We start from the raw sequence: 26772 nt of genomic DNA on the forward strand, positions 1-26772 counted from the left end.
AGGGAGTTGCCGTTGATGGAGGCAGGGACCGGGAGGGAGGCAGAGAGCACTATCACTGAGGCTCGGTGATAGTGTGAGGAAACCCTAGCCGCGTAGGGGTCAACCTATAAGACGACGAGCTAGGGCTCAGAGGTGGCCGGGTGAGAGGACGGCGACATGGGATCCGAGGGTTACCTTGCTGGACGAAGGCACCGTCGATGGAGGCGAGGTCGGGGAAGGAGGTGGAGGTCACTGTCACCATAGGCCTAGCGAGGAGGACAGCATAGAGAGGCGGGCATGGACAGATCCAGTGGCCACCGACTTTGCTAGGAGATGCGACGTTGACGACCGCTGAGAATCGGGCGCTGAGACGCAGACGAGCGGCGAGAGTGTGCAAAAACCCTAGCCACGCGGGCAAAGGGGAAAAGAGGACATAGGGAGTGGCACGTAGTGCCCGGCTATCGCTTATCTCTAGCCGTACGGCTGGGGCTAGGCTGTTGAACAGCTAGGCTGATAAGCCCTAGTACATTTAGCCCAGCAAGGCCTGCCGAATAGGCTGATAAACTGGAGCTTTTATGGCCTGGAAGAGCTTATCTCTATGCAAGGCTTTCCTATGGGAAAGACTGGTTTGCTACAGTCACTGGATCTTAAATGTCCCAAGAAACTTGATATTCTTCGTATTGATAAGCTAGAGGAAATCATGGAGCCTCCAGCTGAAAATGAGTCCTCGGTTAAAAAGTATCAGCTCAAGGAGCTTGAGCTATGTTACATTAATGTTGACCCTACATTGGTGCAAGAGAAAAAGATAGACAAAAGAATGGAAGTTCTCGAGAAGTTTGTCCCTCACAAATGCCTAGTACATCTCAAAATTGAGAACTACTATGGGATGCAGTACCCTTCATGGATATTGTCGACGAAATATGGTCGACAGTCTACCTAGGGGTATGCCCAAGGTAGTAGATTATCAGCAGATAGGTGCGCAAGCTACGAACGAGATGGTGACGCAAGACAGACACGAGGTTTTATCTAGGTTCGGCCGCCGTGAGGGCGTAATACCTACGTCCTGCATTTGATTGTATTGCTATATGTAAATGAGATGATTTTTGAGAGGGGTCCCCTGCCCGCCTTATATAGTCTGAGGGGCAGGGTTACAGATCTGGAAACTAATCCCAACCGGTTACAATTGCCATAAGTGGCCGGATAAGGATTCCTATTCTAACCGACCAGGATCTTGCTTGATCTCCAAGTCTGCCTTGATTCCTTGCGCGGGACTCTGAGCAGATCGGCTGGGTCGTGCGTCGTCTTCTGGTGGGCCAGACCCCCTGGTTCGGGTCGACCCAAACTTAGCCGTAAGGGTATAGGGGTTAATACCCCCACAGCTAGTCTCCGAGCACCATGTATTATGTTGCGACACGTCGTTTGATCTTCTTCGGCTAATGTGGTCTGTCTTCATGACATCTCCAACTGGTTGAAACATTGACTAAGCAAACGTGCCAGTATTCTGGTCAGCACAGAGAGCAGTAGACCACGACTATAGCCAAAGATTCCGGTTGTCCGAAGAATGTATGGTGCTCTAAAGAAAAAAGAAAAAGATTTCTTTCCTGATCAAGTGTGCCCACTTGTATTTCTGAAAAGAAATGTAAGTGACCCTTGTATAGGAGTAGTCATGACCAACAGTCAAAGCGTAGGGGTCGAAAAAATAAGCACATTCACCGTAAGGTGAAGTGTGCCCACTTAGTCCCCGAGCCTAGTAGTAGGTGACATAGGCACATGGTGCCAGTATCTAAAAAAGAATTCCCAGTTAAGTTGAGAATCTAATCGTCGTACAGGCGATACGAGCTGCACCGGGCAGGTGCATCGTACCGATGTAGTCCCCAAGCTTGCTGGAAGGTGAGGTATCAGCCTTGTAGCAAGGTCTAAGTGAGAAAAAATATCCCAACTGTATGCGAGTCGCTAGTCGCATGTAGTCGAGACGCAAAGTCCCCGAGCTATGGTCGAAGAGTGGTCGAGGCAGTCCCCGAGCACAGGTCGAGGAGCGAGCGACGAAGTCCCCGAGCTATGGTCAGAGAGTGATCGAGGCAGTCCCCGAGCACAAGTCGAGGAGCGAGCGACGAAGTCCCCATGCATAGCTCGAAATTCCTGCAATATAAATATGTAGAATGGTAGTACATGATGTACAAAATAATAAATTATGGAGAAAAAATCAGCGGTGAAGAAATAGCGTATGACGCTCAGCAGTCATTTGCAAACGAGCATGATGTGATAAAGCCGTTGGTGCTTTGTAAACATCAGTGTTAATGTGAAGTTTGTGTTTATACTTAATATAAACTGCTCGACCAGTTAGTGTGTAGCTGAGTCTCCAGCCCTAGCTAGCCTGTTAACCATAACGCGGGGCGCGGAGCCCATGCACGTGTAGGAAGAACAAAGCGTCGCTAAGGAGCCGCTGCCGACCACCCATAACGCAGAGGGCAGACGCTCGTGCACGTGTAGGGAGGAGCCGGAGACAGGGCCATTTCTGGAGACATCGAGCGTCAACATGACTGGTCGAGGATTTGCATTAAGTATAGCTGTATGTTATATTTAAGATGGTATACATGGGCAAACGTTATTTGAAGAATAATCATGACGAGAATGTTGTGGAGAAACGTCGTAATGAAAATTATATTAAATATAAATATTAGAAGTGTACTTATCTTTGGATAGAAATCTGGTCGATGGCGATAAAGTTGTCTGATCCTCGTGCTTTTCGGCCTATTGTGACGGTGGTCGCGGTTGTCATAGCGCTGTTCTTCGTGGCAATCATCATTGCGACGTGGTCTGGTGGTCGATGTGGTCAGAGCTCGGCGGAGTTACTCGGGACGTGGTCAACGTGGTCCGTGGTTGACGTGGTCGGAGCTCGGCGGAGCTGCTCGGGACGTGGTCGACGTGGTCAGAGCTCGATGGAGCTGCTTGGGACGTGGTTGACGTGGTCTATGGTCGACGTGGTTGCTCGATCAGTTCGGTGGTCGATGTATAAAACATAGATCCGAGCAGCGTTGTATATTGAACGTGTAGTTGGAAGCAGTGTTTCGCAGGCCGTAGGGCTGAGCCTGGTAATTCTCCATCAAGGCTTCGCACTCGGAGAGCCGGAGACCCGTTGCGGGGGCTGGTCGACGATGAACGGAGCACCCTTCAGAAGTAGACGTGCCCACGAGATTCGTACCGAGTCGTGCGGGATGACTGGCCCGAGCTGGTCGGGTAGATCTGTTGTGTTTTTGGTTACCTGCTCGGTAGGTTGATTTTGAATTGAATCTACCAGAGCTAGGGTTTCAGCAAGCTTGGTGCCGACCTGATCGATGGAGTCGAGCAGGTCGGTGTTGTTGATCTATCTCCCTTTGTAGCGAGGAAGCGAACGACGGGTTGTCGATGTGGCTGAAGACGATGCTGGTGTGGCCGGAGCCAGATCCAACATGGTCGGAGCCGTAGCTAATGCTGGTGAAGCAGTGGTCGACGCAGATTGGTTCTGCGTCTCCTCCGTGGTCATGGCGATGAAGTTGTCGGAGCTAGTGGTCCAGGTGACCTGGCCGATGGTGAACGTGAGGCCGTTCGGCGTAGCCATGGAGCCGGGGATGATGACCATCTTGTTCGTCTGGGGAGCAGTACGCACACCCCCTACCTGCTGCGCCACTATCGACGAAATATGGTCGGCAGTCTACCTAGGGGTATGCCCAAGGTAGTAGATTATCGGTAGACAGGTGCGCAAGCTACGAACGAGATGGTGACGCAAGACAGACACGGGGTTTTATCCAGGTTCGGCCACCGTGAGGGCGTAATACCTACGTCCTGCATTTCATTGTATTGTTGTATATAAATGAGATGATTTTTGAGAGGAGTCCCCTGCCCGCCTTATATAGTCTGGGGGGCAGGGTTATAGATCTAGAAACTAATCCCAACCGGTTACAATTGCCATAAGTGGCTGGATAAGGATTCCTATTCTAACCGACCAGGATCTTGCTTGATCTCCAAGTCTGCCTTGATTCCTTGCGCGGGACTCCGAGCAGATCGACTGGGCCGCGCGTCGTCTTCTGGTGGGCCAGACCCCCTGGTCCGGGTCGACCCAAACTTAGCCGTAAGGGTATAGGGGTTAATACCCCCACAGATATCAACTCTCTCAAACCTCCAGCGACTCCACCTCAAAAATTGTGTATGGTGCGAGAAACTCCCTTCATTAGCGGAGCTGCCACAACTCAAGTTCCTAGCTATGACAGGCTTTGCCAGGCTATGTTCGCTTGGCATGGAGTTTAGGGGTGATCTGCAGGACATGGTAGCATTTCGTAGGCTCCAGCTGCTTTTCATTGGTGGCATGGAAGCTCTACATACATGGTCTGATCTTAAGAGCCAGGATTTGCCACAACTTCAAGTACTCAGGTTACTAGGATGCATAAAGTTGACAGCTATTCCACTCATTCTTCAAAAGTCAACGACACCAACGAGGTTGGAGGTTGATACCAGAACTAAGATTGGTATCGAGGATAAGCTCCAGGGCTTCACAAAGGGTAAAGTGATCAATATGGACAACACATGGGAGCCACAAAGAGATGAAAGTTTTGAAGCCCTAGTGGCTTTACCAAATACGTACCCTCCTCAACAAGATGAAATTGTTGAAGCGGCAGAGCCACAAAATGCACAACCACCTCAACAAGATGAAATTATTGAAGTAGTGACCTCACAAAATGCACACCCCTCTCCATAAGACCAAATTATTGAAGCGAAGGTGGCCCCACAAAATGAGAGGCCTGGAAGATTCAAGCTTGATTGGAAAAAGGCTATGCTTTTCATCATTACTTTCTTTGCATTTTTGCTACTGCTCTTCATCATTTCTAAGACCCTATAGGATTTGAAGTGGAGAAATTTAGTTTTGTTTTTCAATAAAGAAAAAAACCACAAAGGAGACCAACACTACTCATACTTTGGTGATTGTATGATGTTCCCATTTTTTGTCAGTGCAAACATCCAAACTTAACATTTAGTGTGTGTTTATGTGTTGCAAGTAATTGTTAACACTTATACTGGTCACTCATTCGAGTGCATGACCGCAGCGGCCGACCACAGAGCGAGGTCAAAGGAAAACCGACCTAAGCCAATTTGCGTAGGCCAAAACCTGACCAACTGTTCTTAGCCTTCAGGATCAGCATCTTAAGTACAAAACTAGCACCATCCAATGAGTCAGACAATCCTTTACAATGCCATATAAGCCTCACCCTTGTGGCACTAGCTTTTTACCCTTTTCAAATTGTCTAGACTTTTTGCACTCCTGATTAACACCTCTGGTCCAATGTTCTGAAGTATTTCCTCCAAATAATCACCATAATCTTCATCACCGACATGCCCACCATCATTGCCTCCGCCACCACCAACATTATCCCCGACATGTCCACCTTGTCGTAGCCACCCATTTCAGCATTAAGATCAGCTAAACGTGCTTACGTACTCTATGTCATGAAATTCTTCTTCTAACTTAACATCAAAGATTGCTTCGCCATGATGGATCTGAACTGTGTAGTCCTTCACGAAGCCTCACATGATCAAGTGCGATCTGATTGTACTCGCATTTTTCCACGCGAGATTGTTCTTGCAGTCACTACATGGACAATGAATTTAGGTTCCATTCTTAGCCATTGCATGCTTCTCTACGACTTTGATAAATCCATTCACTTCATCGTAGAAAAATGGCTTCCACCTTGTTCAGTCGTACATCCATGAGTAACAATAACTAGAATAAAAAATTAAAACAAGTAACAATAACTAGAATAAAAATTAAATAACCCTAAATTAAACAAATTAATTAATATTCACTTAACAATTATAATCAACAAAATTGAAAAAGATTAGTTGAAAACTATTACTAGTGAACACATCGTTGATGCAAACTTAATCCATATTTAAAAACTAACTAATAAACCATAAAACCCATCAACTTTGTATTAATCATGTCATTGTCCAAACAAAACCTACATCAATAATCGCCAAAAGAAAAAATAATTGCCCCAACTAATATTCAACCTATTATTGATGCACTTAATCATCTTTTGAAAACAAAAAAAATATGGATGTTGCTAAAGCTATTAGTACACCAATGGGGACAAATGGAAGCTTGGATAGTGATGCTAGTGGCAACATGGTGGATCAAAAGATATATCGGTCTATGATTGGAAGCCTACTCTATGTGACCACATCAAGGCCGGATGCCATGTTTAGTGTATGCATATGTGCAAGATTTCAAGCCTCACCAAGAGAAAGTCATTTGAAGGCTACAAAGAGAATATTGAGGTACTTGAAGCATACACAAAATATTAGATTGTGGTATCCCAAAGGAGCAAGATTTGAGTTGATTGGATATTCGGACTCCGATTATGCGGGATGCAAAGTTGAGAGAAAGCACATCGGGCACATGTCAACTGTTGGGAAGATCACTTGTGTCTTGGTCATCAAAGAAGCAAAATAGTGTAGCACTTTCAACCGCCAAAGCGGAGTACATTTCGGCCGGTAGTTGTTGTACTCAATTACTTTGGATGAAGGCTACTTTGAGTGACTTTGAAATCAAGTTCAAGAAAGTGCCATTGCTATGTGACAATGAGAGTGCAATCAAGTTAACCAACAATCCGATTCAACATGCAAGAACAAAGCACATTGATGTCCGCCACCATTTCATAAGAGATCACTAACAAAAAGGGGACATTTGCATTAAGAGTGTGGGCACCGAAGATCAACTTGCCGATATATTCGCCAAGCCATTAGATGAGAAAAGGTTTTGCAAGCTAAGGAATGAGTTGGACATATTATTTCTCAAATATGTGTTGATGCACCTCCCATTATATGACATGCCTCTCCTTCAAGCAATCCAAGGTAAAATTTGATTGGCATGGCATACATCCTTGCTAAGGACATGTTTAGTGCATCTAGTCATTCCTATCATGTCCTAGGCAGACTTGGGATTTGTCCCTCTCTCGCTCGTTTGTAACCCCTACTATAAACTTTCAGTGCTAGTAACACGAGCAGCAGCGACGAACTGGACGTAGAGACTTTCTGCATGAACCAGTATAAATCTCGTGTCCTCTAAGCACACCATCCGAGCCAGACGCGTAATACTAGAAATTTACTAGTTGGTAACTCGAAACACCGACAGTTGGTGCACTATGTAGGGGCTTATTGCGCGTCTCGATGTCCACATTAGGCCTTGGATGGCTAGTCACAGCGTCAGCTAGGTCCCGGGCACGCACGTGCGCTTTGGGAACCTAGACTTCATCATCATGATGGGGGAGAGTTGGTGCAGGCTCCCGTCATCGTCTAACCTCTCCACTCTGCCGGCCTCGACGCGATCACCGAGGCGCTTGAGGAGCTGCGGTTGCACGCACCGGAGGCCCACGCCCATGGGAGCGACCAGCTCCTCTGCTTTGATTACGGGAGGCTAGAACGCTAGCTTGGCGAATTCCTGGGACCCCGACCATCTCGGGAGGACTTAGGCCGTCTCACCTTTTCGTTCGCCAACGTCATGACGCAGCTTGCTGGAGGAGAGCCGCTTTCCCTAGAATACCTCATCCGGAGCGCCTCAACTACGCTCCTGTCCGGTCTCCACAACACCGCAGAGACTGTTGGCCACCTTATGGCGCAACACATGCCTCCATCCCCCATGAATGACGATTTCGTGGGGATGACCGAATATATCGCGGAATCTTTCCATGACCTCCTCGTGGGAGAATCGGGGTCACCCTATAACTCTGACTCTAGCAGGGGGAGCCATCACCCTTCTCGTGAATGTTTCATGGCAGGTACCCCTGAGGGATATGTTGAAAGCATCCATGAGGGAGAGGCTACCCCAACAAATGACCTCGACAACAAGGTCGAGGGGGATGCAGGGGCCCCACCTCACCTGCGTGTAGAGCAACTGAAGACCAGGCACCAAGAGATCGAGGAAGCACGGCTCCAGCTCGAGCAGGAATGCGCGGAGATCGAGCGAGAGATCGAGCACCACGGAGACGGTGGGCATGCGCGTGCTGTAGCCCACAACGTGAACCGAAGGATCATCGAGGACGACGAAGCCCTCCCACACTTCACTCGGGCAAGCCAAAACATCACTGTTGCGGCGGCCTTGCTCCGAGGGCTTCTGGGACCCACGACGCCCGAGGATCATCGGGCCCATCACGAGATTCACACGCTACTCGAGCATGCAGCAGCGCAGCAGGCCGAGAGCTCGCTGTCCCGACGATGCGAGCTCGACACCAGCCAGCGTGCGCCATCAAAGCAACCCGATAAGGACGTGTTGGTCCACCAGGCGCAGCAAGGCAGCAGGCCGCGCACCACGGTCTCGGTACATGAATGTCTCGGCCTCCACCATGACGCGCGTGACACCCTCGACGCCTGCTGGCATACCTACGATAATGCGAGGTAGGAGGCTAGCCGTGGCTACCACCCTCATCGTGGCGGACACTATGACAGCGGTGAGGACCGAAGCCCGAGCCCCGACTTGCCGGGACCTCAGGCCTTTGGCCAACACATCCTCAACGTCGTCTTCCCACCGCGGTACCGACCACCGACCAATATCCCAAAATACTCTGAGGAAACGAACCCCGGACTGTGGCTCAAGGATTATTGGCTTGCTTGCCAAGCCGGTGGTGCGGATAATGATGACTTCATTATCCGCAACCTTCCATTTTTCCTGATCGATTCGGCGCGAACATGGTTGGAACTCCTTCCGCCCAACCAAATCCAAAGTTGGGCGGACTTAAAAGAGATCTTCGTGGGAAACTTCCAGCACACATACGCGCGTCCTAAGAACCCATGGGATCTCAAAAACTACCGATAGAAGTCTGGGGAAATTCTTCATGGGTACATCCGGCGCTTCTCCAAGCAAGCAACATGGATTCAATTGAATTTTATTTCATATCTTTGTATAAGGGTTGTCATCAATTACCAAAAAGGGAGAGATTGAAAGCTCTAGTTTGGTTTTGGTGAATTGATGAGACCCTAAGTGCTAACCTAGTTTATCAAGTGATCATGAGATAGGTAGCACACTTCAAGTGGAGAAGCTAATGAAGATCATAGCATGACAATGGTGATGGCATGGCGATGATCAAGGGCTTAAACTTGAAAAGAAGAAAGAGAAAAACAAAAAGCTCAAGGCAAATGTATAACTTATAGGAGCTATTTTGTTTTGGTGATCAAGACACTTAGAGAGTGTGATCACATTTAGGTTTGATAGCCGTACTATTAAGAGGGGTGAAACTCGTATCGGAATGCAGTTATCAAAGTGCCACTAGATGCTCTAACTCATTGCATATGCATTTAGGATCTAGTGGAGTGCTAACACCCTTGAAAATGTTTGTGAAAATATGCTAACACATGTGCACAAGGTGATACACTTGGTGGTTGGCACATTTGAGCAAGGGTGGTGAAGTTTGGGAGCAAAGGTAAGAAACTCCACCGGCGGAGTGTCCGCCCGTAGAGTACGGACAGTCCGACGGTGCCACCGGCGCCCTAGATAGAAAAGACGAAGGTCATTGGAGGTGACCGGACGCTGGCCTCGGTTGGACCGGTATGTCCGGTTAGGTGTAGCAGCGAAGACGCTGGCGTCGATCAAACGACCGGACGCTGGGTCGCTCTGCGACCGGACGCTGAAGGGCTGCGTCCGGTCGTGTTGTCGGTCAGCACAGTAAGAAGTCATAGTGTGACCGGACGCTGGCAGGGTCCGGTCAAGCATGACCGGACGCGTCCGGTCAGCAAAAATCGATTTTGGAACCTTACTGTAAACGACCGGACGCTGGGTGTTCAGCGTCCGGTCAACATTCCCAACCTCATCTAAAAAGCCACCAAGGTTAACATTTAGATCGAATTGAGGATAGAATCTTCCAAAGTTGGGTTGCCACCACACAGTCAAAGAAAAGATGCTGAATTGATTCAGATTCACAACAAAACAAACAAGTAGCATCTTCTACCTTTCTTCTCTTACCTAAATTATCCCCGGTTAACACTTTATTCTTAGAAACCAGCAAAAGAAAGAAGTGAACTCTAGGAGGGACCTTTATAGACCAAAGAGCAGGAACTAGGACCGGTTGGACACCTCTAAAATTGATCACTTTATATAAATATTGAGTAGAATATGTACCAGCAGAGGAAAATGGCCAAATCAGTGAATCCTCCTCACTAGAGTAAGAAATTGTGGAGGTCAACCGACAAACTTCTACCCACTGTTGTTCCAGCCTTTCATCCATGTTCCTCCTAAAAGAACACTTGAGAGAGGACCCATCCCAAATCTCATCAATGGTAGCATTCTTCTCATTAACTATTTTGTAAAGCTTCCAAAACTGAATTGAAAGACTAGAGGAACCTAATTAACCAGTTATCCTCCCAAAACCTCACTTTATCTCCTCTACCTATTTTCCAACGAGAACCCATTCTACCTACAACATGTGAGGCTGATGTGTGGGCCCATCCTCTGCAACCTCTATCCACCGGGTCAGGCTCCAGAGTGAAGCTCATTTTGGCCATCTCCACCGAGCCAGGATGAGATCGTATATCTGCATGAGTGGAGTCAAGATGGAACAGTGGAGCCTAGCAACCAAATGAGCTTCTATTTCTGCGTATACGGATGAGCTAAGCCAAGATGGGGTGGAAGCGGGCAACCAAACACACCCAAAGACTACAACAACTCACTGCCCACCGTGCACGCCTAATCAACATCCATTGGGGAGCATCAAAGCAAAATCTAGGGGTGTTTGGTTGTCGGATTGAAGTTGCATCGTATATCCTGCATGAGCGGGCGCGGGCTAGGTGGAGCCGTATTTCAGAAAAGAAGGCGTTTAGTGAAGTTGCATGAGCGAATGCAAGAAAGCTGAGATGTTGTTCGGTTGACTGCATGAGCGGATGCAACATGTCTGTTCTGTGAGACTGACGTGTGGGTCCACAACCTCCATCCAGCATCCACCGAGCCAGGCTCGGGAGTGAAGCTCAATTTGAGCATATCCCGCCAACCCGCATCCACCCATGCAATTGCATCCGCTCGTGCGAGTTGAATAGTGCATACAAGCAACCAAATAGACTACTCAAACATTTTTATACGGTTCCGCTCGTGCAAGCTGGAGGTAGCAGGCCAACCAAACTCGTCCTAAAGATCAGGTACGTAGACAACAGCCCATCAATAAACCACCGGCTGCATATGAATACTTCCATCAAGCCACTAACTACTCTTGAATATTTCCAGATTCCGCTTTGGTTAGCTTGCCCCTCTTATTCTTGTTTTTTTTTTGTTGCCTTGCTTCAATTAGCGTCGTGAGGGCATCCATCTTCGCCTTGGTAAGTGGACACTCAAAATGTTGGTGCAAAAAATTCAAATTGGTCAGCTCCCTCTTGTGTTGTTGGTAGCGATAAGTCCTCCAGTTTTTTTGACAAGCAACTCCTCTGCAACTTGGATTTATATAGAGCACCCCCCCCCCCTCACGCTTTGTGTTCTCAGGGCAGTCCCAATGAAAGAAACTAGTAGTTTCTATAACATAGGATACCGCATTAAAAAAGTACTGTTTTCCAACCCATGGTTTCTATGAGTAATAACTATTTTATCTTTCTCTCTCCTAACTCTATCTTTTCCTCCAATGGGAGTGCGACACGAGCTCCCTAGAAACTGGTGGTTTCTCCCCAATGGCGATTTCATGGTTTCTTAGTGCATTGGGTCAAGAGTAGACCTGGTTTCTTCATGAAGAAACAATTTCTATGATTTTTTGCTCTCTTTCTTCATTAATTACGTTGCCATGTCAGCATTTTGCCTACGTGGCAAGTCATTTAATGAGGATAGAAACCATCATCAATGCACCATTGGGACTGCCCTCACCACTCCATCTATATGTGATTGTTGATTATTACAACATGATTCCTTTTCATTTTAATTAACCTTAGTTTGCCAAGAATTTGAACCATTATTGCGCATTTATATGGATTGTGTTGTCATTGTTTAACCTATATGTTTTCTGTTACCATTCTATATTTTCTATCCAATAGAGATTACGGATGCCAAATTAGTTGTGAATAAAAAGATATTTGGCCATTCAAATGACTTTAAATAAAGAAGTTTCCAATCCTACCGTGGGCTACAACTTTCGTGTAAAATTTTCTGACAGCGTGAATTTTCGAGGACAACTTGAAACTTAGAAATTAGCATATTATATATATGTTTTATGACAGTTCGTAGGCTAGAACCAACTGTACAAATCAACGATTATCCAATAAACCGACAATGGATTCATGAATCTGTACAGTTGGTTCATAATCATGAACTGATTTTAGACATACATTTCCACAATTTGTTCTTGTCCCCTCGGCCATTAGTTTTTTTTTTTTTCACTGAAACAAACCTTTAAAAGAGCTGCCGATTATATTAACAAAGAAAAGAGCCTGCTATCTTGGCATGGTGCTTAAGCCAAAACCGACTCATATGCTATGTTGTTGTAGTGAGTGTGAGCTAAAAACAAGTCAAAGGGCGTGAGGATTACACTAGCCCCATATTGATTTTGTTGGCTGGCACAGTCCGTTTTTTTATGTTCATGTGCATGACCAGTAGCCAAATGTCCTAGGTTCATTTGTCTTATTTGTTAGTTTTTCTTACTGACACTCTCTCCATTTACAGACCGTGCGCCATTTTAGCACGGACAGGTATATCAAGCAAGAAATAAGGAACTTATCTAAGGATATAATAAGTTCAGTATCTAAGAACCGTCCTTCCACGCTCACAAGCAGAAAAATGAAAAATGATCAGCATGATAGATACTGTGATGATCAGGAACTCATGCGCCATGACAATTTAGTGGAGACAGAAATTGAGATGAGGATATTGCCATTGGACGACAAATTGACAGAACATCATGAACCATCTAGGCAGTTTGTCATTTTTGCAATCTATGGGCTGGGAGGAGTAGGAAAAACAACTATTGCCAGAAAAATATTTGATGACAGAGGACGCAAAGTGCTTTCAGCACACGCGTATGGGTGTCCATTTCTAAAGCATCCAGTGTTGATCAGATTTTACAAGCAACATGCATGTGCTGCTCCAGCTATAGGGGTCCTGGAAGTACCCAAACCAAAGAACAAACTCCAGATGCTGTTGGCTGACAAGATTGGGGGAAGGAGAATCTTTCTGGTTTTTAACATATACAATGGTGTTCCCTCAAAACAAGGCATAGGTAACGCTGAAATATTTGGGAACCTGATTGAAGTCCTCAAGTTCTTTCTTGCTGCTGCTGAAGGGAGCCGTGTTTTGATAACAACCAGTGATGAGAATGTTGGTAATGAGATAAAGTCAGCTCAAATCCAAAAAGGCGCTGAAGGATACGGTCTCCAAACGTACCGCATATGGCAGCTAAAAGTGGAAGATAGTTGGATGTTACTACTTAGGGCAGCTTGTCTGGAGCAAGCAAAAGTCACGCCAGAACTAAAGAAAATTGGTATAGGAATTCTGCCAAAATGTGATTGTCTTCCTCTTGCTATCAAGGCTGTTGGAGGTGTTCTTCATCGAAAGGGCTACAGACAAAAGGAATGGGAGCGCATATGTGATAGCAGAGCATTTTCTCTCAAGGATCCAACCACGGGAACTGAAGGAGGAGTTAGGAGCAGCATCTATCTGAGCTACCAGTATGCTCCACCACACCTAAAGCAATGCTTTCTTTACTTATCACTTTTCCCTGTAGATTTTGAGATTAAGCAACACTTGGTTACTCAGTTGTGAATTTCAGAGGGCTTTATTGATATTGATACAAGACATGGCCACTCATTAGAAGAGACAGCTGATGAGCAGACTAGTGTTTCCCAAGAGGAATCCAACAAGCACAACAACAGGGAAGAGATAGCACAAGAGCGAGGCGAAAACATCACATTGCTACGTGACTCGTCAGATGGGCGTAACACTACTTCGTCAGAAATTGTTGTTGTTGATGATGACAACAAAAATTCATCAGAACATGCTAAAGGGACACCTCGCCTCAGCAGCTGTGGACATTCTTCAAAAACAAGTCCAGATAAGCAAAGCCATTGTTCGGATCAAGAGATGGCTGACTGGTACTTCAAAGAGCTTGCAGAGAGGGGTCTTGTTCAACGAGAAAACAAAACAAAACAATATAAGATGCACGAGCAAGTTAGGAAAATTGCAGACTCCTTAACTGAAAATGAGGTATGTGCTGGCCATCCCAAGTCTGAGGACACTGAAAATGTGGCTACATTGCCAGCTAGCCTGTATCGTCTATCTTTTTCTGAACAAAGGACTCACCACTATCCCTGAAGACGTCGGAAAGCTAAAGAGTCTGAGGACACTTCTCCTATCTGGCAATCCACTTGGTGAAACCGACATGGATACCATATGCAAGAACCTGCAATTATTGCGAGTTCTTGACCTCTCAGATACAGAGATCCAATCTGTTCCAAAGACGTTGGGAAATCTTGTGTACCTTAGGCACCTAAATCTTTCCCGTACAAAAATAAGAGCACTCCATGAGTCCATTGGCCGCCTCAGGAGACTGCGGTTCTTGGGTTTGCGGGAATGTGAACGTCTCACTTCCCTTCCCAAAAGCATACAAAAGTTACTTAAGCTGGAATATCTCGATTTTAGAGACAGTGGCATTACAAGTCCACAAGGTTGCACAATCTGAGGCATCTTGCACTTCTTCATGGCTTTGTAGTGGACAGCATGTCTTCAAATGGCTTACTTTTGGAAGATCTGCAGAACATGAGCAATTTAATTGACCTGCAGATAGATATTAGAAAAATTGTAGACAGAAACATTGCAAGCTATGGAAATGGAATGCTGAAGCTGAAGGAGAAAGATAATCTCAGGAACCTGGAGATCAGATGCTGTACTGTTAAATCAGAAACTTTATCAGCTGGAGAGCTAGAGAGATCGAAAACAATGTTCACACAGCTTCATCCTCATCAATGTTTAGTGTCACTCAAAATTGATGGTTACCATGGAACTGTTTATCCAGAATGGTTATGTTTCTCTGAGCTTCCAAATCTGCAACACCTTAGCCTGGAAAACTCCAAGTTCTGTGAAAGGTTACCACCAATTTGTCATCTTCAGAAGTTGAAGTTTCTCAGAATAGCCAATCTTTCCAAGCTGCGAACAATTGACATGCAACCAACAGCAGAAATGCCATCGTTTCCTAATGTAGAGGAGTTGGAAATTGAGGGCATGGAAGATTTAGAGAACTGGTCAGATTTTCGAGCTGGCGACCTGCTACACCTTCGAAAGCTGGCACTCAGAAGGTGCCCAAAGCTGAAGCGTCTTCCGGGTGGCTTGGAGCACTGCAAAACTATGTCAAAGATGGAGCTGATAGATGCAGGACTAGTACAGGTCCTTGAGAAAATCCCTGTGCAGGAGTTGCTTGTGGAAGCAATGCCAAGTCTTAGGGAAGTGTCAGATCTTCCACTAATGGCCCCGTTCGCTTGTCTTAAAATCCGGCTCGCCTTGTTCACCTTCTTTTTTCATGCGAAACAGTGTTTTTCTCTCGCAACAAATCAACCGGAAGTGTCAAATCTTCCACTAATGAAGGTGTTTACAGTGATCAGCTGCCCAAACCTGGAAACTGTTTCAGGGGTGAACTTACTGCAGTACATTCACATGGAAGATGAACAGCTTCCGAAATGGCTGGGACAGCATTTTTCAAGGATAGAGACACTAGACATTCTAGGCAAAAAAACAACTGCTTGTGAGATGTGAACGCAGTAAGGAAGATTGGTATATCGTTCGAGAGATTCCACGTGTTTATGCATATTTGCCTAAGAGATTGCCATATTTCTCATATGCCCGGGGCAATGATTTCTTTTGCAAATACAAGACACAGAGAACAGGTTCTACAGTCTCGTCCAGTTCCACAGGAAACGATGATTCACCATTGGGACCAGCAGCTCCATTGATGAGACCGACAAGAAATTCTTGCCACTGGGACCAGCTCCAGCTGATGAGACCTACAAGAAAATCTTTCACATGGTGTTTCCGATTGTTGTTTCATTGCTTCCGGTGAATCTCATTCTCTCTGATCGCAATCCATCAGAAGAATTATCTTTGCTTTTTCTGTACGCTGTGTTTGTAGGTCTTCTTACTTTTATTGTAACAAAATCGCGTCAGTGACCCGAATGTGCCACTGTAAGCCATCTTGTATTGTATATCATCGTATACTTGGGCACAATACGTCCTGTGGACAGCTTGATCTGTTTCTGATGGTTAGAGCTTGTGCAGTGATCATTTGTGTAGTAATTATTTTCCTTGATTTTCCTGGCTTTAGCCCTGAACTCTTTTGTAGGCTTTGGTCTTTGCTAGTAGAAGATTTTATTTACAATCCCTGATTCAATCAAAAGTTCCAGCACCGTCACTTTGGTCAGTTCTGTTGCAAAAGCAGTGTGTACTAGCACTATTACAGAAAACCCTGTATCCTCGGTTCCAAAGAGTTTTCACTGGCATTTTTAGTAGAAATCGCATTCAGTACCGTTGGTTTCTCACCTGAAGGTGAAAACCATTTTGTACCATTGGCTTGTAGTGGCAAACGATGATGATGATCATATATGTACCGTCAGCCTCGAGTATCAACCGTAGCTATAAACGCTATTTGCATGGTCGGTTTTAAGCATCAATCATTGGTCCAAATTCAATTCTGCTCAGTCGGTTGGATCCACCATCCGAGAGTAGTGAGATGGCCCAAGCACATCCTGTTTTAATTGAATTTCACATAAATTTGGTTCACTTTTAAATCGGAACTGGTTCAATTCACAGCACAGGCATCAAAGAAAGCACGATCATCACTAACCTCATCCAATTCACACATAAACACGTCAATATAAGTTCAATCTGAAACATCCAATTTACAGAAGTCGTCCATGCCTAAACATCAATTATAGAAGTTCAATGCATCCAATTTAGTCTTGGAGCATAGTTGTACCGTATCCATCGTTTGCCCATCTTATTACTGATGAGGCAGAGAAGTGTAGAAATTTGTCCGTTTAAAGTGCAAGAATTTCATAAAAAAAATTGCCAAATAAAATGCAAAAAAAGCATAGGAGTCGTGTAAAAGTTTTACAGAACGTGTAAAGAAATGCCTGTTTAAAATGCAAGAATTTCACAGAAATCATGTAAAAATTTTACAGCAATCAGAAGATATTCTATACATGCTCCATGTGGCTGACAACTGGAGCTCACGAAAACCGGTCTAGTTCCAACACATGCTTCTGAAATTTACCATCACATATGCTGTCTTCAGGATTCCAAAAAGGACATGAATATCAGCGTCAACGCCCAGAACAAAACATCTGGTGAAATGATGTGGGCAACGGACACCACAATGGAGCAAGCCAAGATATCTCAAAGGAGCATATAAGCGAGTACACTTGCAGCAAAGGCAAGTCCAAAACTCTCGGTTACAACCATATAATAAGAGCGTCTGCAAAATCGCTTACCTTTATCTATAACAATAACCAAAAAAAGACATAGCCAACTGACTCTCGAGAGCCAGAACCCACAACAATAGGAATATTAGATATGCTGCAGGCAGGATCCGAATTCAGATCCTTTTAGACTCTACTCAGACATAACATAATTAATAATATTTACGCGGTGAGTTTGTGCGGTGTTGGGGGTGAGTCCAGATGCTGGAGGTGCAGGGCAGCTACAAGCCCCTGCCATGTTTCCCCAGGGCGAGCAGATGTCTTCAGTTCCACAATTTTCCTCTGCTTCTTGTAGTAATCTTCCAGCTGCTTGGTCTGCATTTTGAAATTCCATATTAGATATCATCATGATTTTCCACCTTCAGAGCTTTGAACAACAATAATGCAATAGCCTCGATCCCTAGAATCATAAGTTGAAGAACTGTGGTTTTCTTTTTTTCTCTCTTTTTTTTGTACAGAAACAAGTTTAGTAAGGTCTGACAATAGAATCACTAGCCTGGTCAGTAAGGGGATAAGGGCATAATGTTCTAGGCATCCTTTGGCATAAAGCAAGGCCAAGACAAAATGTTAAGCATTACCTGCTTAGCATAAGTGCGCATCCTCTCCATCCTTGAGGCTTCCAGGCCTACAACACCAGCAGGTTCTACCTGAGAATGCCATGTATAACTTCCAAGGCTGGGGCTACAGTTCGTAGATGCTGAATTGCTGACATCAAAGAGCTGTCCACAGTGGGAGCAGATGTCGCCCCTCGATCGCTTCTTCATGAAACAGTCATCAGCACACTTGAAATTCAGAACCAAATCAATATCCACAATCTCATCAAGAATCTCCTGAAACATGTGAAGTTATGAACAAATCAGATATGAGTGCAATCACACCAATCTGGAAGTAATTTGGTGTCCATCCTCTGTGATGGTTACATGGTACCAGGATGTAACTAAATCCTCTGTGATAGTCTGAGAATGCAAGATACTCACAGCTTGCATACGGGTGCGTGGAATCCCATCAAGAATGAACCCAGTTTCACCCTTGTTGTATCCGTCCTCAAGCCGCTTCGTCAGCAATCCAAATATGATGTCCTCTGGCACAAGCCTCCCCTCATTTACCGAGTTTGCAATCTGTGTATATAAGAAAATAAAACTAACTCAGCCCAGTTCGACACGCCTTTAAAGATCCCCCTTGACATTTTCAGTGTATTCGGGAAATACATATGCTCGTTTCTGGAATGATTGTAATTTCTAAGGGCCCCGAATTAGACTCTAACGAGTGTAATTTGTGCAAACAGTTCAACAAAATGTGCAGATAGGAAACAGACATATGCAGGGTACAACATGAGGGCCAACTGGGAAGGCTGCATATGCTGTCTGCAGCCGCCACAGGACGGCAGGATGGAATTTTCCAAGCTTCCAATGTGAAGCCTAACCATGTCAAATCCCAAAACTGCCCCCCAACATTGTGTGGACACAGACAAATTACGAGGCTGCCCCCGCAGCCGTCCACGAAGGCGGACAAGCACGCTGGGAAAGACATGGCCAGCACGCTCTTCTCCTGGCAGCAGGAGATTCAATCATCGAATATAACCCAGAGAATAAGAGAGAAATTGTGGCCTTTATTGGAAAATTGCAGCCAACGCTAAGAAAATGATTTATTTTGCAAAATACTTCGTGGGGAAATAAGCGAATATATATTCAGCAAATTGGCTGGTCCCAAGAAAAGCTTGTGGCTTTACAGGAGCTGAGGCAAATATCTTCGAGATCAAAAGATTGCACAGCTGTGTCACGAGAAATTTCCAGAAGGGCCCAAAAAAGCGGCCAGAAAATCCCAGTCTCCTGGCAATTGATGTGTGAAATGGCTTCCACAAGACACACAGGTAACTCCGGGACAAATCAAGCAAAATAGCCCAAACAAAAGGATCCTCCTCCTGCCAAAAGCCGACTAGGAACACTAAACCAGTTAAACGACTCGATCGAAGCTAGGACGAGCAAGACGCCCCGAGATGGCGGAATCAGAGCAATTGGAGCGCAGGCAAGGAGAGGGTGACGGGGAATCGCGAGCCCAGAGCACCGGAGAACCGAACCGGAGCCACCCACCTTCCTGTAGAGGTGCGAGGCGGGGCTGAGCTCCTGCCTAACGAGCGTGCCCATGGAGATGTAAGGCACGGCGAGCACCTCGGCCAGGCGCGCGGCGTGGGCGTGCTTCTGCGGGCCCGGGCGGCCCATGACGACCCACTGCATGCCCCCTGGCCCCCCGCCGGCGGGGTCGAGGCCGGGGGCCGGCGCCGAGGCGCGCGCGCGGCGGGCCGCCTCCTCCTCGTCCTCCTCCTCCCAGTCGGACCAGCACTCCTCCATCGCGGCCGCCGCGAGCCTCCGGTTTGGGGCGGGGGCGGGGCCGGGGGCGCGCCGGTACGCGGATCGGGCTGCCGCGCCCGCGGCGAGCCGCAGGAGGCCGGCCATTTCTGGTGGCGGCGGCGGCGGCTAGGGTTTGCGGGGCGTAGGGTTTTGGGGAAGGGCGCGTGGTGGTGGAGGGAGTGGAGCTGCGGGGAAGGTGGAAGCGAGGCGAGGTCGCCCTGCTCCCTCTCTCTCTCTCTCTCTGTGGTGTGGGCCGTGGGCGGGCGTGTGGCTGCCCGTTTGGTGGCCGCCTGCCGGCGGATACGAGAGGAACGACGACTCTCGGTAGTCGGGATCCGCGATCTCGAGGCGGGCCGGCGGACCGCACCGCACCAATAGTGGTTTGAGATAGATCCACGCTGCCACGGGTGCAAAATTGGTGGGACTCGCGGCAGATTTGGACGGGTTTCGTGCGAAAACGGCATCGCTATTTAAACCTGTGTCATGCGTCTCAAATGTTGAGGAAGTGGATTTAGTTTTTTTCTTCTTCTTCTTTTTTGAAAGGAGATTCTAATTCTACACCGCTTGTTTTAATAAATAAGAGCATGTAGAGGTTTAAATAGCGACGCCGTGCCGTTGGGGAAGTCACGGATCACCTATTCACCCAGGGGCGGAGCGATGGGGGCGGGGGGCCTGCCCTCCCCCAACGGCTTGCTGATTCCCTGCCAGGGGCTGTTCGGCAGGACTGAAAAATACTGTTCTGGCTGATTGTTGTGAGAGGAAAATACTGTTCTGGCAGGATATGAACAGTAATTTCGTGAGGGCGAGAACCAGCCAGCCAGCCGGCTTAAAGCCAGTCGAACGGGCTCCAGGTAGTTAAATACATGCAACCTTTGTTTCAGTTTATTTTAGTTTATTCTTTCTCAGAATACTATTAAATCATCTGAAATCATTCGAAAATCATCTAAAATCTGATCAGCCGAATGGACCCCACATTATTAGAACAATTATAGGCCTCGGCCCCCTTAGTTCTAAGCCCAAGTTCCTGGCAAGCCAGTAGGACAGCAGCCCAATTAGAAGGAAGCTAAGACTGTCTTCAATAAGGAACCCATATAGACATCTAAATCAAAAGTGGATAGCAAGTGATCTAAAATCAGCCTATAACAGAGTATATATACGGAAGACCTATTTTGGGTTGTCTGAGAGGCACAACCCAAATATGGGCCCCCTCTCTTCTGGAAACTCATTTGCAGAAATGATTCTCTTTTGGGTCTCCAGCCTTTTCGTTTGGTCGTATTTGGCTTATAAGCCATGGCTTATCAGCCAACGAACAGTATTTTTCTCTCACACCAAACCAGCCAACGGTACTTTCAGCCATAGCTTACCAGCCAAACAAGTCCAAACGAATAGGGTGCTCGTTGTTGGAGAAGATGCCAAATAAATATTAAACCTTTTGTGTGTAGCGCTACCGAAAAGACGAATAAATCTTATATATTAGGTGTTGTTTTTTGAGACAGCCTAATGAGACGAGCAGCAGCAGGCCATATTCCGTCGTCTCCCCAAGTTGCCTCAGCACAATAAGAGCAGTGGAGCAGGAAGCGCAAGGCCGGAGGCAGGACATCGACTCGCCGAACGCCGCGTCGCGCCGACGCCGCCGGAAGCTGCCTCCTGCCGACGCCCAGAGTCAAGTCTCCCGTCTCTGTGACGCCCAGCTGCCAGGGATGCTGTCTTGTGTCTTCGTTTTCCCCCTTTTGTTCTTCCCAAGTGCACATAATTTTTTGATCTTGATCAATACAGATGTAATCTTATTTGCATTTTGCATAACTTTATTGCCCTGATATGTATGGACGTATGGTTATAACTATGAGATCGATGAATCAAACTTGGTTCAGTTTTGCTTGTTATTTGTGCCGCCCCCCCTATATGCCGGATTCCTGGCTCCGCCCCTTCACCTATCCGTGACCCATGGGTAATCTCACCGGTCAACTGTTTGGCTGTTTGGCCGCTAGCATGAACAAAAATTCAAGAGATGAGATGCTCACTCGCTATTTATTTTGTTCACAAACTAAATTATCTTTAAGGAGTTTTTAGAGGTGGTCTAACTCACTTATATGCAGGTTTATTATTGATGATGTTGTAACAGTTTGAGAGAGTAGTAATATTTACTTTGGCAGTTCTCCTATGTTTAGAGTACCCGATTTTTTTTTTTGTTGCTATTCAGATAACATGTAATTTTATCATTATTTGGTTATAAAAAAATTCTGAATGATCTCTTGTAAGTTGTCTTTTTTATTATATTTTGTTGTCTGCAAATTTAGAATGCTGAAATCCAATCACTCTCTTGCTTTGGACATACTCCCTCTGTTCATGAAAGAATGTAATTCTAACACAGTGTCACGTTTTAGAATCTTAAGTTTGACTAATTATAAATAAAAAAATTATTAATATTTATGATATCAAATAAATACTATTAGATTAATTACAAAATGTATTTTCATAATAAATTAATTTGGAGTCATAAATACGAATAGTGTTCACTAAAAAATTGATCAAACATGGACTACTTTTGCCGGCCTGCAACCCGTGGTTGTATTCTTAACGAGTAGTAGATAGAAAGATCTGTCGTCTCGCGGAGCAATGTTTTAGCTCTCGGCGACGTCGGCCGGACACTCAAAGTTTCAAAGTAGTCCAACGGTGAACGGAGTCCCCAAAACTTTGGGCCATGTGTAGGTCGACTGTCAGGACGGAGTCTGCAACCACAATGGTCTGGCCCGGGTGGGAGGTGGCTGAGCGACCCTGGCGGGCGGGCGCGTCATCGCGGCAGGATGATGGGCCGGAAAAGCGACACCGTCTGCGTGGGCCGTCAAACAATAAAGCGCATCTGCTCGTCTATTTCATTTACGGATTATTCACCATCAGCTAGCCCTCGCCACTCGCCATCACCGGTGCAAGCTTGCTGACTTGCTTGCCATCACCCTCTCTCTCTCTCTCTCCACACACACACACATGATTGTTCTTTGTTCAGGTTGCTTTATACACTTTTCGTCCCAAATGCAAATTCCAAGGTCGTCGTCGTCGTCCCGATCGAAAGATCGACATGGAGAGGTACGGCGCGGCGATGGAGCCAATGCAAGGGTTTATAATTTCGGCGAAATATCGTCGAAATTTCCGAAATATCGCCTTTTTCGTTGAGGTCCGAATTTTTTTTGGTATCGGTCAAAATTTTTCGGTTAAATTCATCTTTCACTCTAAAATTACACAAAACCACACTAAAATGACCCTCCATATCATCTAGTCTTATCAAAGCCCTAAATTTCTTCAAATTTATTTAATTTTCACACTCACACATTGGACAGCACTAGTATATGCAGCTCGCCCACCGTCAGCACACTGTATTACCGCGACTCTACTTCTGTGATATATTATGTTATTTCGTCGATGTTATATAAATTTATGATGGATGATGGATTATAGAGTTTTTCTAGTGAAATGATGCCAAATTTGTTTAAAACTCAATTTAAATTTATTTAAATTTGAACTGAAATTTCCGAAATTTCGTATTTATCGTTGGGGACCAAAAATTTTTTCTTACCGGTATTGTAAACCCTATGCAACCACAGACACCATGGATGCATGGAGATTGGAGAAGTAGAGCTCATCTATCATCCAGGAATGAAAAGAAGAATACATGCATGCAATTAACCAAACGACGGGGCCGAGGCCGACCAAGCAGCAGTGCCAGCGGCGCCAAGCATTCACAGTGGTAGCTAGCTAGCCAGGTAACAAACTAGCTAGCCGAGGGTGCGGACGAGCGTGGCGAAGTCGCACTCGGAGCAGCAGGGGATGGCGAGGCCGCCGGGGTGGCAGTGGTGGTCCAGGACGAAGTAGTCCTCCTCCGCGCTCTCCAGCAGCGCCACGAACGACGGCTGCTTCAGGTACGCCGTCGGCACCACGAACCGCGCCCGCGCCTCGCCCACGTACACCGCGAAGTGCCCACGCGGCACGCCCACGACGCCGCCGCTCTTCGAATTCGCCGGGTGGTGGTGGTGGAGGTGGAGGAGACGAGCCACCAGCTGCTGCAGCTTCTTGCTGCCGCCGCCCATCTTCTATACTTCTTTAGCTTCTTCTCCTGCGGAGGCGGCGCAGGCTAGTTATTGCCAGTCGTCTTCTACAACGTACAGGCAGCCGTACGACGTGCAAGCGCCAAGCTGGATGACCGAATATATCGCGGAATCTTTCCATGACCTCCTCGTGGGAGAATCGGGGTCACCCTATAACTCTGACTCTAGCAGGGGGAGCCATCACCCTTCTCGTGAATGTTTCATGGCAGGTACCCCTGAGGGATATGTTGAAAGCATCCATGAGGGAGAGGCTACCCCAACAAATGACCTCGACAACAAGGTCGAGGGGGATGCAGGGGCCCCACCTCACCTGCGTGTAGAGCAACTGAAGACCAGGCACCAAGAGATCGAGGAAGCACGGCTCCAGCTCGAGCAGGAATGCGCGGAGATCGAGCGAGAGATCGAGCACCACGGAGACGGTGGGCATGCGCGTGCTGTAGCCCACAACGTGAACCGAAGGATCATCGAGGACGACGAAGCCCTCCCACACTTCACTCGGGCAAGCCAAAACATCACTGTTGCGGCGGCCTTGCTCCGAGGGCTTCTGGGACCCACGACGCCCGAGGATCATCGGGCCCATCACGAGATTCACACGCTACTCGAGCATGCAGCAGCGCAGCAGGCCGAGAGCTCGCTGTCCCGACGATGCGAGCTCGACACCAGCCAGCGTGCGCCATCAAAGCAACCCGATAAGGACGTGTTGGTCCACCAGGCGCAGCAAGGCAGCAGGCCGCGCACCACGGTCTCGGTACATGAATGTCTCGGCCTCCACCATGACGCGCGTGACACCCTCGACGCCTGCTGGCATACCTACGATAATGCGAGGTAGGAGGCTAGCCGTGGCTACCACCCTCATCGTGGCGGACACTATGACAGCGGTGAGGACCGAAGCCCGAGCCCCGACTTGCCGGGACCTCAGGCCTTTGGCCAACACATCCTCAACGTCGTCTTCCCACCGCGGTACCGACCACCGACCAATATCCCAAAATACTCTGAGGAAACGAACCCCGGACTGTGGCTCAAGGATTATTGGCTTGCTTGCCAAGCCGGTGGTGCGGATAATGATGACTTCATTATCCGCAACCTTCCATTTTTCCTGATCGATTCGGCGCGAACATGGTTGGAACTCCTTCCGCCCAACCAAATCCAAAGTTGGGCGGACTTAAAAGAGATCTTCGTGGGAAACTTCCAGCACACATACGCGCGTCCTAAGAACCCATGGGATCTCAAAAACTACCGATAGAAGTCTGGGGAAATTCTTCATGGGTACATCCGGCGCTTCTCCAAGCAAGCAACATGGATTCAATTGAATTTTATTTCATATCTTTGTATAAGGGTTGTCATCAATTACCAAAAAGGGAGAGATTGAAAGCTCTAGTTTGGTTTTGGTGAATTGATGAGACCCTAAGTGCTAACCTAGTTTATCAAGTGATCATGAGATAGGTAGCACACTTCAAGTGGAGAAGCTAATGAAGATCATAGCATGACAATGGTGATGGCATGGCGATGATCAAGGGCTTAAACTTGAAAAGAAGAAAGAGAAAAACAAAAAGCTCAAGGCAAATGTATAACTTATAGGAGCTATTTTGTTTTGGTGATCAAGACACTTAGAGAGTGTGATCACATTTAGGTTTGATAGCCGTACTATTAAGAGGGGTGAAACTCGTATCGGAATGCAGTTATCAAAGTGCCACTAGATGCTCTAACTCATTGCATATGCATTTAGGATCTAGTGGAGTGCTAACACCCTTGAAAATGTTTGTGAAAATATGCTAACACATGTGCACAAGGTGATACACTTGGTGGTTGGCACATTTGAGCAAGGGTGGTGAAGTTTGGGAGCAAAGGTAAGAAACTCCACCGGCGGAGTGTCCCGCCCGTTAGAGTACGGACAGTCCGACGGTGCCACCGGCGCCCCTAGATAGAAAAGACGAAGGTCATTGGAGGTGACCGGACGCTGGCTCGGTTGGACCGGTATGTCCGGTTAGGTTGTAGCAGGCGAAGACGCTGGCGTCGATCAAAACGACCGGACGCTGGGTCGCTTCTGCGACCGGACGCTGAAGGGCTGCGTCCGGTCGTGGTGTCGGTCAGCACAGTAAGGAAGTCATAGTGTGACCGGACGCTGGCAGGGTCCGGTCAAGCATGACCGGACGCGTCCGGTCAGCAAAAAATCGATTTTGGAACCTTACTGTAAACGACCGGACGCTGGGTGTTCAGCGTCCGGTAACATTCCAACCTCATCTAAAAGCCACCAAGGTTAACATTTAGATCGAATTGAGGATAGAATCTTCCAAAGTTGGGTTGCCACCACACAGTCAAAGAAAAGATGCTGAATTGATTCAGATTCACAACAAAACAAACAAGTAGCATCTTCTACCTTTCTTTCTCTCTTACCTAAATTATCCCCGGTTAACACTTTATTCTTAGAAACCAGCAAAAGAAAGAAGTGAACTCTCGGAGGGACCTTTATAGACCAAAGAGCAGGAACTAGGACCGGTTGGACACCTCTAAAATTGATCACTTTATATAAATATTGAGTAGAATATGTACCAGCAGAGGAAAATGGCCAAATCAGTGAATCCTCCTCACTAGAGTAAGAAATTGTGGAGGTCAACCGACAAACTTCTACCCACTGTTGTTCCAGCCTTTCATCCATGTTCCTCCTAAAAGAACACTTGAGAGAGGACCCATCCCAAATCTCATCAATGGTAGCATTCTTCTCATTAACTATTTTGTAAAGCTTCCAAAACTGAATTGAAAGACTAGAGGAACCTAATTAACCAGTTATCCTCCCAAAACCTCACTTTATCTCCTCTACCTATTTTCCAACGAGAACCCATTCTACCTACCAACATGTGAGGCTGATGTGTGGGCCCATCCTCTGCAACCTCTATCCA

At 46.8% G+C, this 26772-nt stretch overlaps 2 protein-coding genes across 2 annotated transcripts; one reads left to right on the top strand and one right to left on the bottom strand.

The window, feature by feature from the left end:
- Nucleotides 1–4252: 4252 nt before the first annotated feature.
- On the top strand, nt 4253–15709 carry LOC136469333 (putative disease resistance protein RGA3). The gene is made up of 5 exons (XM_066467563.1): nt 4253–4675; nt 12632–13632; nt 13759–14167; nt 14223–14535; nt 14673–15709. Exons 1-5 carry the CDS (start codon nt 4253–4255, stop codon nt 15707–15709), a joined length of 3183 nt encoding a protein of 1060 aa, XP_066323660.1.
- Nucleotides 15710–17342: 1633 nt separating this feature from the next.
- Nucleotides 17343–20235, bottom strand: LOC136472485 (probable adenylate kinase 7, mitochondrial). Its single transcript, XM_066470188.1, has 4 exons — nt 19518–20235; nt 18405–18545; nt 18006–18257; nt 17343–17742 (listed from the first exon to the last, which is right to left on the bottom strand). Exons 1-4 carry the CDS (start codon nt 19878–19880, stop codon nt 17590–17592), a joined length of 909 nt encoding a protein of 302 aa, XP_066326285.1. The 5' UTR covers nt 19881–20235; the 3' UTR covers nt 17343–17589.
- Nucleotides 20236–26772: the final 6537 nt, after the last annotated feature.

Source organism: Miscanthus floridulus, chromosome 8 (genome assembly GCF_019320115.1).
Source record: "Miscanthus floridulus cultivar M001 chromosome 8, ASM1932011v1, whole genome shotgun sequence".
NCBI lineage: Eukaryota > Viridiplantae > Streptophyta > Magnoliopsida > Poales > Poaceae > Miscanthus > Miscanthus floridulus.